This window comes from Notothenia coriiceps, unplaced genomic scaffold (genome assembly GCF_000735185.1).
Source record: "Notothenia coriiceps isolate Sejong01 unplaced genomic scaffold, NC01 NC01_scaffold00004878, whole genome shotgun sequence".
NCBI classification, from domain to species: domain Eukaryota; kingdom Metazoa; phylum Chordata; class Actinopteri; order Perciformes; family Nototheniidae; genus Notothenia; species Notothenia coriiceps.
In genome coordinates, this window is record NW_011337579.1 from 21,774 (window position 1) to 35,150 (window position 13,377).

A 13,377-nucleotide genomic window follows, 5' to 3' on the forward strand; every position below is an offset into this window, starting at 1 on the left:
TTATGGGTAAGCACACAAAGTGAGAAGTGAAAGACATGTGCCCGTCCCACACAGAGGAGATGGTGGCATCAGCACAAACTGTTGTGTGCAATCTAAGTGGCTTTTTGTGATGGTGTGTTATGATAAATTGTTATTCATTCTCATCCCTCTAGTGAGAGCCCATTCCATTAAAGGTCTAATGTAAAAGCGACCCGTTGTGCTCTCAGAAAACACTTAACGCACACTGCAAATGGCACAATAACGCAGAACCAGGAAAAGGACCAAAATTAGGACAACAGCGTAAAGTAAATAATATTTCTCCACCTTCTTTAGCCTCTCCCTATTGATTCCTCTTTCCATCTCTCTATTTGTCCCTTGATGCACATCAATATATTCTCTCATCTCCATGGCTCCCCTGAGCCCTGGGCTGAGCGATGCATGCTGGGATCTTGGCAGAGGCCAGGAGGCTAATTAGATATTAGTGTGCGTTTAACTCCCACTGAGTTCACTTCCTTTTCTTCACCTTTTTAATTCCTCTCCTGACTGCATTCTGGTGCACTGCTGGTTATTTAACCCCTAACAACCTCTTAAGGTGGGCTCAAAGAGGTCACTATGGTCTAAATTAATCAGCCGTTATTAATTTAAGGGTGTGCTTCCTTCACCTGGGAGCGTACATTTGTCACTATGGAGATTTCCACAGTGACAGGCTTTTTTGGCCCAGTTATCCCTGATAATAGATAGAGAGCCTTGACAGCCTATTGGATTAGCCCCTTGTGGTTGGCTTTAATGAAGATTACACACCCCTGTGGTTAACGGATATTAGGAGAGGAAAGAGGCGTGTGGTGAAGCTTGGCACTGACACAGGGCAATAACAGGGCAATTCTGTGTGAAATGTGCCAACTTGTACTGTATGTGTACTGAAAGGACAGGAATGTAGCCAAGGCACCACACTGGTGTCAAATACAGAAATAATGTTGTCTGTCAAAGATCAAAGTACCTGCCTCACGGTTTTTTAAGCAGCCAGGAGCCACTAAGTCCTTGTGTGTGTGCAGGTTTCTGTGTTTGCAGATATGTGCAGATACAGATGCTAAAACTGCTTTACTCACCAGTTGCTCTTCCATGTGTGTCGGACATGCGGGTCGTGGATGCTGTGTTTGTCGGCCTGCTCGTCCAGGAAGTCAAACATGTATTTGATGGCCAGTGGGAGGGCGCTGCCCCGATGGGCCGTGCTGAAGATGGTCTCGAACAGGTCGTCCACAAACTTCTGTAACGTACCCTACAGAGGAGAGAGGAAAAAAGGATTATACAGAGGCAGGTATTTTTTCATTAAATGATATTACAGGTGATGATCATAGAGCCGATACCCAGTACATTAACGTTTTCAAATGTGTTTTGCTAAACTTTTAGAGCATTTGTCCTCCACTTTAGTTTCCATGACTACACAGGAAGTAATAACGAAACCAATAATAGAGACCTTTAAAGAATACGAAAACGTACAATGCTATAAACAGCTACATCGTACAATTTCAGTTTGGTTAAGCCAGTATCTTTATTGAACTGTAGTGAGATTGTCACTGTAATACATTTTGCAACATACAAACGCCTAAAGGTGATGGATTAATGGGTTTAAACGTGTATATTTTCCCTGAGTGAGTTGATGTCACTTTGTCCACAAGCTTGATGTTGATGTGTCTGACTCCTATCTCACAGACCTGGCCCCTAAATCTGCTTGCAGCTTTGATGAGGGAAATTGTTATTTCACAGCTGACTTTTAATAATATCTGGGAACAGGAGGCGCATCTCCTAAGCCTCTTTGTGCTGCCGGATTAGCTCCCACACTGCACCATTGACCCTAATTTGATTTAATGTTGGTGACTTTAAAGAGGAGGAGAGGAAGACAGAGAGTGGGGGAATCTAATCCTCTTGTAAAGAATGGGCTGATGGGATGCACAGGAAAAGGCGAGAGCGAGGGGTGGAAATTAAACGATAGAGGTTTCCTATCAGGAAAAGAGGCCATTGAGTGTGGCAGATGAGGTGTGTACAGGCACTGGCAAATAAAAATCCAATTTGGGTCGGAGCGGGTGACCCAATCAGGGAGTCAAGAGAGGTAGAAGGGAGTGGGAAGAGAGAATCCCGTTAGTACGACAATCAGGCTATAATTCTAATGTGGCCCACATTCCCGACAGCTTATCGCTTTTCTATAGATATGGAATTACATATCTCTATATCAAGCCCACGTGCATTCCAAGTGACAGTCTGCATTAGCTGGTGAGGGAAGACCTAAGATCTGTGTGTGAAGATACCAACACCTGTGTGTGTGCCTACAAGTGCTGCGGCTCTGACATTTTACGTCCTCTATGTTGAGGGGGCTGTCATCATCACAGGGATCTCTTGTTCCCTGGTGAAGCTAGACTGCCAACACACCCCCCCACAAACATCTACCCTGTCATTAGACCAAACTTTAAACACAATGTGTCATCTGGATGTTTTGATGCCATCAGCCTCCACATTGAAATGAGAGGCAAACAATCAGAAGACTGGGAGATAGATGGATGAAGAAGGGTACACATGAGAGAGAGGTGGACACACACACACGCACGCACGCACGCACGCACGCACGCACGCACGCACGCACACACACACACACACACACACACACACACACACACACACACACACACACACACACACACAAGTGTGGAAAGAAAATGCAATCCTTCCTAGTGCCCCTCCAAACACACGAGCGTGCCCTGTACCCACACTCAGTCAGAGTGACACTGATGGAGCTAATATGAGAGACGTCAGCGGCGTTGCCAGGGAGAGGTATTTATTGGCAAGGTGAAAGCCAAACGCAGTCAATTACACTGCCTGTCTGCCCAATCATTCCTCACCAAGAGAGATGGCCGGCCAAGATAAACTGGTTATTTCACAGAAACAATCCATCTGGAAAGATGATGTGCTGTCTGCCGTCAGAAAGCACCTTCCTGCTCTCTGGAATGGGATAATGGTAGGGAAGTAGAACGGCTCACAGAGGCTGAGAAGGGATGTGCTCCATGTATGTGGAGGGATATACAGTGTGCGTCATGGCGACAGCTGCTCCTACCTCAATTTTGTTTGTTTGTTTATTTATTTCACATGTTGCTTATCATGTCAGTGCCATGCCTCTCTCCCTGTTGTTGTCTCCGTTATCGGCTTTAATTGATCACCTGATTTTACTAATCTGCCCACACATCTGCAGTCATTAGTTCTCCATAGTACAAACAGAAGGAAGTGTTTAGCTGTCACATTGTCTGTTTTGCCTGTGATGTCTGCGTTATTTTAAAGAAAGATAGAACTGACAAATATTTTTGCTTAGACTTTAAAGGTAAAGTCATAGAAAATCAAATCTCTCTCACTGCAGTATATTCAGGTTTTTTTACAACACAATCTTATGCCTACACAAGGATTTTGCATTAAGTATTATGTTTTGATTGTGGCCACGGTGGCAGCTGTTACATCTTAGTTGTCTAAAGAGAGACTAAGTAAGTGAAATAAACTAAGTAATCTACTCTGGTCTCATATTATCTGAAGGTAATGATTTAAAAACATATTGGACTTGCTGCCCAACTTCTAAGGGTTGCTTATGAACCCATATGAAAATTTGTTTTATGAGGTCTGCTTATCAGTGCAAGATATTCAAAAATACATGTTTTTATTCACTTCATTCTTCTTTCTATTCCCAGTACTGAGATCTCCATGTGAACTGCTAAAGAAAGGCGGGGATCAAAAACAAACATAAATGTTCCTGAATCCAAAAATTACAGACTCAACATTTTCATATAGAAGGCTATCTTTTTATTTTACCCTCCATGTACGCCTCTGTTTTTGTCTGAAAGAAGGGATGAGGGAGAAGGTGACTTAGGAGTGGACTGGACATTTGTATTCAGCTGCTGGATCAAAGTCACATTTCCCTCCAAACCAAATTACCTGCTTTTTTCTGAAGGCCATTGTCGGAAGGCACATTCAATAAAGACTCATTTTATAGGCATTTCTATTTTTGCCTCATCCTTTTTTTTATTACAGAAATTCCTTCTCTAGCTTCATGAATCTTTTCTTCTTCACCCTTTTTGATATGCTACGGTATCAACGCAACAGCAAGGAAAAGAGAAAACAAACAGAAATATCTATTTTCTCTTTCTCACCTGAGGGGATAGATGAATACATTTGAATAATCGTTCCCACTGAGATGACTCATCCAAAGTAAATATTAATATATAAATAAAGTGAGTCACGGTTTCAAAAGGAGAAGGTTATAGTGACCTTTTAGCCTTTCACCTGGTGAACTGATTAGAGAAAACATGAATTTAAATGACACTCCCTGCTGTATATAACAGATTCTTATAAATAGTGACTGTAGCATGTTCTGAACATCGATAGCTCACCTTAGTCGCCAGAAGTCGTGTCAGGTAGATTTCAGAGACCATCTTGCTGCCGCGGTCGCCCTCCTTCTGGTCTCCGTGCTCATGGTTCTTCACCAGGTGCCAAACTTTGACCCCGCTCTCCAGGTCAGGAGTGATCATAGGAGTACGGGAGCGCAGGCTGTCGGGGCTTCCAGTGTACTTGATCATGTTCTCTGTGGAGAAAAACATGCATTAGTTCATGTGGAACTGTTTTAACAGAAAACCAAAAGTAAACATTGTTTTCTTCAGGCACGCTTCCATTGGCATTGGCATTTTATATACATCTATTGATATGTACGAAAAAAAGGATTTTGCTGGGTTGTCCCTGCCTGTGTCAGAAAGTATAGAATAGAATAGAGAAGAAAGCTGACGAAAAATTTGACTAAGGCACTACAAAACATAGAAACAAATACAAATGGAAAAGCTACTAAAAATACTAATCTGTCGCTTCACTAAAGAGGCAAGAAAAGCTTTGACCTGCCTGTCAGCAACCCTTTTTTGACTTCAGGCTTTCAATTTACAGGTTGGGGAGATTGGATATGAAACTTTCAGAAAGTGTGCATGGTTAATTTTTCATTGCTTCTTCTCCTAGGCATGGCATCTGTGGCTGACACAAAATCGAACAGGTGTCAGAAGAGATGAAATATGTATGGCCCACCCAATGGCCGGAGTAGCGATGACATTTCCAAACACATGGCTCAATGAATGTTTACACAGTGTGAAAAAAAATTGATCAGTGGGTGCGGTTCAGAGAGAAGAGTAAAAAATGTTTTTTCACAGTGACAGAAATCAATTTGTCCAGAGAGAAGGCGGTAGGAGTGAACGGTGGAGAGTGTTCAGGGAAAAAGAGACAGCTGGAGACATCGGATACTGTGTGTGTGTTTGTGGGAGTGTGTGTCTACTGATCAAATGTAATTACATTACAATTAGTCTCTCCTAGGGGGCGTTTCAGGGGGCCATATTTAACTGTAGATGTGTTATAAGACCTGTGTCAAGTATTCTCTGCAATACTTAAATTGGGTGTAACAAGATGTTAGTGTGGTCTTTATAGAAAAGTGGAGTGGGTAGTACTTTCATTTTGTGTTAATGATTTATTCAAGAAGTTGGGAAGCTGAGGGTGAGGCAGAGTGAGGAGAAAGATTCTATTCTGATCCTCACAAAGGACGAGTTATTTTTCTCTGTGGTTTTCTAATGGAAACATGACGTCAAAGACACAAAGTTTCTCCTTTCACTCTCTGACTCAACATGTCACAATGTGTTTGTCTTAATCTCCACATCTTTCTCTCCAGCTCCACTCTCCCTCCCCCCGTCTGTAGCTATATTAAAGTATCTTTCTCCACTACCTGGCCATTGTGCTCACGGAGAGTTCAAAGTCACTCTCAAGTGTGACACTAGTTGTAAAGTGGATCACACTTGCTTTTGAAGTCAATCCCTTAAAAAAGAGTATTGGAGGGAGGGGTTTCTGGTCTCCTCCCTCCCTTTCCGTGTCTCCTCTCACCTTGTCCTATCTGCTCTAATTTGGATCCGGAGAGGCGAGGTGAGGCCGTATGGAGATGAGGCGATGCTAATAATGTGGCTCCACATTTGATGTGTCTGAAGTGTTTGTGGCCGGTGAGGCTGGCCCTTTGATCAGAAACTAACTTGATGGTTTCTCAGGTTCAAGGAGATGCTGAGCAGACGGACACACTGGCACACAGAGTGATGAGAGGACACACTTTAGAGTCTCAAGAGGCCGGGACAATAGATGAGAAGTCTGTTTGGTGTCTTGTTATGTTTTAGGATTACTTTCAACTACTCGGAAATGGTGTCTTATCTTTTTAGGTCTGTCATTGATGTCATGCAGGGTGCCGTGGATGTGGACGTCTCTGATTTATTTGACCTAAAGTATTCCTCCGATTTTATTGAGTGTGTTTTTTAAATGATCATACATGTAGTGTGTACCATGGTGCCTGAAGCAGCTCTCTGACTACAGAAACTTGAAGGTGTACTGAAGCAGGTCGACTTACCATATTTACTTGCAGAAGTTCGAGACACAGTGGAGTTGTTGACTGAATTGTAAGCTGTAACTTGCTTTGGAACCAAAGCCATCACTGCATTATCAGGTACCTGGAAAACAGATACACACACGTATTATGCAAATGACTGTTCAAAACAAAAGCCATTTTCAGAGTGTTTTCTCATTTGTGAAGATTTCTAACATAACCAATCAGAAAACCCATAGATCACTGTGTTGGTGTCATTTTCTATATTTCTCTCCATCTATTCTGGTTTCATGTGGATACACAGAGAATATCTGATTAACCTTATGTGCTCTGTTTAGCCCACACCTGCATATAATAATAATAATAAATTATATTTATATAGCGCTTTTCTGTAATTCAAAGACGCTTTCATATGATGAGTGACAGGAGGAGGGAGGGTTTAGCAGAGCCTGTGTGAGAGGGGATATCCCACAGTCTCTATTCAATAATGCTGTTCCTCTAGGGGTAGGTAGTGTGTGTGTGTGTGTGTGTGTGTGTGTGTGTGTGTGTGTGTGTGTGTGTGTGTGTGTGTGTGTGTGTGAGAGAAGAGTAAATTAGTGTGTGTCAGTGCTGGTCCATGTGTGTAAATGAATGAATGAGTCAATCGTGCGCTCCTCCTTCCCGAGTCAGCCAAATAGGTTTCAATTAACACAACTGGGTATACTCTGTCCCAGCTGTGCCCAAACACACACATGAACACACGTACACACACTGAAACACACACTAACCCCTATTCTGCATAATCTGGCTACCCGTGCTGCAGGGAAAGGCAGGGTTAATTGAAGTGATCTCTATCCTAGAGTAGGAGGATGGGACAAGATATGAGGGCCAGGGGCCTTTGTGCTTATAGGTGTGTGTGTGTGTGTGTTTGTGTGTGTGTGTGTGTGTGTGTGTCTGAGCCTTTTGAAGATTATATCATTATGTCATCCAGTCACTCAATCTGCTCCTTATGCATATTATGTCTATATTATTGTAAGCAGGGGGCCCACAGGGCTGATCTTGTTATTCCTTTATGGGCCCCCCCAACTCTCCAACCCCCTTAAGCATGCTCCCTGATCACTGCCCTTATATGCTGAATGGATAAAAAGACGAGTAAATCACAATGGAACAGAATGAAAACAGGAGGAGTGGTTTTGGAGGAGAGGATAAAGACAGAAAGAGGAACGCGGTTTCCTGAAAGAGAAATGTATGTGATTATGGGATGGAAAGATCTGATATAGCAAATGTCAAATGTTTGATTTTAGGCTACTCTGTGATGTTTTTCTGAACAAAAACAACGTTTGTGATGCAAACTGTCACATTGTAACTGAAAGCAGGGTGAATTAGGATAGGCTAGTGGCAGATCAAACCAGATTAATTTGATAAAGGAAAGCGCATGATTCTATTGAGTGTGTCTGGTTGGTTGTATTAGCTTCTAATAAGAAAAACACCATACAGTAAGACCAAATATAAGAGCACACCCGGATTGGCCAAGGCAGCATCTATCAATAGAGTGCATCAATTTATTTAGATGAAAAGAGAGACAAGACCTTCAAATACAATGGTTCATAAATGAAATACAGCTATAATAACAAGAGTGGAAATGCTATATATGAAATCTGAGCTGCCCTTTACCAAAGTTAGAGTGTGTTTGTGTTGTCCTCTGCCTTCGATGCTCTTTGCGTAGCCTCCTGACAATATTTGAATGGATCATTTTGCTGTGTCAAGGATAAGGAGCCCTCATTCCCTGGCCTGAAAAAATGAATTAACTTCTGTCTTCATTATCTTATCTCAGATTGGAATCAGCTCCCTAATCCATTCCACCCGCGCCTCGTACTCCAAACCTGTTGACACTTGCTGATGCTGGCATTTAATTTAGGCACCACGCAAACTGCTCTTGTAGGGGACAGTGGCTGCTCACATAGCTGCTCGGAATATTAACACTATGGTGAAAAAGACGGAATGTTTTACCATCCAGTCTCATCCTGGCTGCCCGGATAGACAGTGGCTGCTCATACTGTATGGGACAAAACACCTTCAGATATACGTTTATCACCGTCTGCATTAAAGCCTTTGAGTATTTAATGAGTGAAAGTCTTTGTATTTTGTGCACAATGTCTTTATATCAATCCCTGACAATAAATGTGTAAACCTTGTGTCTGTGACCACTGATGAGTCTATTCTGTACATGACATTTTTTGCCGAAACTTATCCATTTGAGAAATAAGACGCCACTTGGCCGGCACATCAGATGCTATCTGGAGCCCTCTCCACACATAAGGGATTACTTCCAGGTGTCACTGTTGTTGGTCACTTTCTGCGTGTGTGTGTGTGTGTGTGTGTGTGTGTGTGTGTGTGTGTGTGTGTGTGTGTGTGTGTGTGTGTGTGTGTGTGTGTGAGTGTGTGAGTGTGTGTGTGTGTGTGTGTGTGTGTGTGTGTGTGTGTGTCAACTGAGGACTTGCACAACTAAATGGCTGGAAAAGTACTATGAGGTATTGTCCATTAGACGGTGTTGGAGCTTAGTGCAGACGGAGTTCACACAGCTTTAGAGGGAGAGGTGGAGTGGAGAGGACATCAGAGAGAGCTTAATGTACTATTGATAAAGGGATGACTGGTGGTAGGAAAGAAATGCAAAACTTAAAAATGTAAATCATTACTTTGCTTTCCATTATAAAAGCAAAGTATACAAACCAGCCAGGCTTTGGCAGATAGCAACCAGCTTTTTATTTAACAATCTCTTCTTTGTCTGTGAACTCTAAAACTTTACAAACACTTTCTATTTATAAAACTTTTAAAGACCGTTTGCTATGGTAATGATCGTGTAACAAGCAATGGGTCCAACCCCATGGACCCAAAGTAAACATACTTTGACTCTAGTTCTTAAACAGTTAGAATGTTGAGGCGTTATTTGGGGGTAATATGAAGAGTTTAAAGCAGGTTGCAGTCGTCAGTATTTTAGAATCTCTAGTCAAAGCGTACCTGGTAATGGAACAGCATGTTCAGCCTCTTCCAGTCACCTTCGATCTTAGTGGTGACGTCTTCATCCTGCAGGATCACACGCTGTCCACGACCCTGACGCCATTCTGCAATTGCAAAGGGGGAAAGAAAAACGTATTAACAACTATATTCACATAATGCTACTCCTTTAAAAATATTTACATTAAAATCTGTCTTGTCCAGTACATGTATGATGCCCTACAATCTAGCTGATATGGCTTTGGCACAAGTAACAATGCACCCATCAGTCTTTCTTAAACAGTCTGCCAGTTACCATTCCCTTTATCTACATGTTCCGAAGTTTTAATTAGTATCTTTCATTGTCATGCAAAGCATGAATAGGATCAAAAAAGGTTACAAAAAAGAAACCTTAAGAGTAGAAACAGAAGAAAAAAAGAGGACCCAAACAGATATGCCACAGGTTAGAGACGGTAACAAGAGGCTAGTTAAATTAATCACCCTTTCAATCTCTTTTCTGCTGCGATCGATGGCTCTGATTACAGCTGCATGCCCCTGGCTTGTTCAAATCTTTTTCCATCTTCGACACCGGCCCTTATGCTCAGCTCTCTGAAGGTGCTATTTGTCCCTGCTCTCCCCTTTTCAAACCAACATCCACAGCTCTAAGCCCCCTGCCATGCTGCTCTTATTGTCAGGGTCTTTGTTAAAAGCACACCAGGCTGATATCCATGAGAACGGTCCATGGAGAAACTACAAAGATGCCAGCATAAAGCTACAGCAGATCATTTCCATGGTTTCCAGCTTCCAGCACATAACAGTATCTTTGATATAAACAACAGGCTGACATTTAACTGACCTTACAACACAATTACAATTACATCTACATGACATACACTCCGGGCTTCCCCCACATCTTTGCAACTTTCGTACAAAACAAAAGCTTTAGAAGAAACAGCTCGCAACATTATCATACGTAAAAAGGGGAAGTCATATCAAAAACAAACAAGCAGATGATTCCTCTATTGTTTTCACAGACATTCTGGGCTGTATGAATACATTTTCATGTGTGTGCTCCTGCTGTGTTTCCCTCTTGCGTCGGCCACTGTCATCTCCTATTCTGTTCACAAACAGCAAAACAAAGCGGCAATCACTGTGGCGCATGATGAGGCCTGTCTTTGGAGGATCGATCTGAATTGTGTGAGCTTCTGAAAGAATTGGCAGGAAATAAAGATTCTCCTGGTGTTTTTGTCTATACAGTAGATCTTCCCATACAGATGCAAATGAGCGCCTGTCTCCAGTCGAGCTTCAGCAAACACATGAAAATGAGAAAAAATAAATAAATATCCTTGGTGTGAAACCAGAGCAAGCTGAATTTACTTGGAATCCCAAATCTGGTGGTTGCTCAGTAGAAAGATTGTGTGTGTGTGTGTGTGTGTGTGTGTGTGTGTGTGTGTGTGTGTGTGTGTGTGTGTGTGTGTGTGTGTGTGTGTGTGTGGGGACTTGTATTTTGACTCACACTCAGAGAGATAAGGACTTTGGGGAGTGGATGGAAGCTTATGAAGAGAAAGGCTGAAGGTGACTGTTGTACTCCATGGAGATGTGATACACACTTTTGCTCCGGGTAACACTCACACAATGACACAAAGACACACACACTCATACACACAGGATCTAGCCTCTTTGTCCTCAGGCCGCATCTCCTCTGAAGGATTGCAACAGAGGGGATTCAGAAACAATATCTGGGATAACAACACTGCTCGCCGATCCGTCTAGGGACAGGCCTGCCACAGTTTCATTATCATTCATTGCAATCAGAGAGTGTGTGTTTGTTTAAGAGTGTGTCAGAGATAATGACAGCCACCGATTACCTGTAGAATGTGCCTAGAGCAACTTCAAGGTTAAAAAGTGTGTCAAAAATAAAAGATCAATCAAATGGAAGACCTGTTTCCATTGTAAATTGCACAAAACCAAGGAATGATAATCACAACGCATGACACACAAATTAAAATCAACCCTACATGCGTGAAAAGATATGTCACGTGTATTCTTGTTGACTAATGTTTAGCAGAACTTTTGGAGACAAAGGATATAGACCAGGAAGCTGCATTTACTCTCTCCCTCCGTTTCTTACATACAAAGCAACTGGCCAGCTATCTGTGACAATTTCCAATTCCCTCTCGTAATCAAACATAATAGAACAACACGTCGAGCCCAAAGGGGGCCATAAAACAATTTTATCCAGGAGTGTCGTCAAAAGGCTAAACCAATCTCTTCACTTAGCTATCACCCAGACAGATTCCCCAAGGTAAGCAGAGCCCATCTTGGATCTAGAGTTGGTTATAAATATGCTATTGCCAACACACCACAAGGGCCTGGAAAATCCTTCCGGCAATATTAAACCATAAAGAAGCACAGTGCGTGGTACAGAGAGACAGACTGTAGATATTGGCAGACAAACAATCATGGTTAACGTTGTTATGCTCCAAAGGTGTACCAAACCCCCTGATCATGAGTTTTGCAGAGAAGGTATATTGCCCTCTTTCATTAGATAGACCCCTAAAGTAATTTGCAAATATATACGACCGGATAACATTCTGACCTTGTGGAAATAAGTGCATACTGTAGCTGCCAAAAGGGATCATAAAAGACACCAAAAGCCTGCATTTGAACAATCAAGCCCTGCTTACTATCTTACTCAGAAAGAAAGAGAAAAAGAAAGAAAGGACACTAGAAAATGATTTTTGTAGGAAAGAGATCACAGAGCGTCTCGATTGATTAGCTGATCAATCATCTGACTCAGACTCTAGTCGAGAAGAGAGTGGATCGATGGGAAGTTTGGGCAGGGGAGAGTCCACTCTCAGACATCTGAGCCAACCCAGCCAGGATGTCAAGTCTCCAAGGGTCTTAAAGAAATCTACTTCTCTATATCTAAGAAGACTTGTACATTTAAAGAGGGGTGGGGAATCCTTTGTAAAAAATCTATGTGTGTCTAAGTTCAGCCTGCTATTCTCCAGACACATAAATAGGAAGCGCTGCATGGTTAGAAATGTTTTGACAAGCTGAACAGTAACTGAAAGCTTCAGCGAGACTACAATGGTGAACAGAAGAATAAAAAAGATCCCATTATACACATAAATACATAAAGGAATGCAAAACTCTCCAACGGGACATGTTTTGATTGCATTCGGAGCACTTTATCTTTCCAGTCGTTTGATGTTGCTGTTAATTTCCCTACAGGTGCTAGTATTATCTATGGTGTTCTTATGTGTCGAGTTTTATTTTATCCATTTGTTTTTAGGATTTTATGATTATTTTACGGATGTGGATATTACCTATTACCTCTCGTTTTTATACTTTTGTTTAATATATGATGTGCTTTATGAGTGAGCGGTGTTATTGTCTTTCTCGATCTTTAAGTGACTTAATTAAACAAATTCCAATCCAACATGTCATGGCAAAGTATTGAGTCTGAGGCTGCAATCACAAATTGATGGAAGGACTGCCATGATAATTGTCATTATCCTTATTCAGCATTGTAAATAAACAGTTCCACTACTAAATACATCACATATGACTATTTGCCTGCTTTTTTCCGCATTATTTATATATATCAAGACAAGGATTAATACCCAGGTCCATGTCGGAGGCTTTCAGGCGGTGGGAGTGTGGGACGTTCTTGTAGATGGCGTCCAGGATCTTCTCCTTCACCTGGCTGATGGTGTCACAGTTCAGCGCCTTCACCTGGATCTCTGGGCTTTTCTCATTCTCTGGATGGATGCAGTTCAACACCTGTAGCACAAATACACATTATTATTCCCAGGTATCTAAAGGTAGGAATTCTGGCAATATTGGTAACTGCAGCAGTCCATGTTTCTGAGATGATTCAGAGCAAAGGATATATTGTGCTTTACATAATGTATGTGTAATCTTCGTAGAGAAAATGTGTGTGTGTATGTGTTAACCTTGTTGATAGCATTGGATTTGTACTCAATGGAATTGAAATC

At 41.9% G+C, this 13,377-nt stretch overlaps 1 protein-coding gene across 1 annotated transcript in view; it reads right to left on the minus strand.

Annotated features, from left to right (window-relative positions):
* Positions 1-13,377, minus strand: part of LOC104942666 (plexin-A4) — a 49,789-nt gene that overhangs the window by 11,828 nt on the left and 24,584 nt on the right. The window contains exons 14-18 of the mRNA XM_010767918.1: positions 13,003-13,162; positions 9,398-9,501; positions 6,425-6,524; positions 4,401-4,591; positions 1,086-1,255 (exon numbers count right to left, since the gene is read on the minus strand). Coding sequence (XP_010766220.1) covers positions 1,086-1,255; positions 4,401-4,591; positions 6,425-6,524; positions 9,398-9,501; positions 13,003-13,162 — 725 coding nt within the window. The remainder of the gene's footprint in view (positions 1-1,085; positions 1,256-4,400; positions 4,592-6,424; positions 6,525-9,397; positions 9,502-13,002; positions 13,163-13,377) is intronic.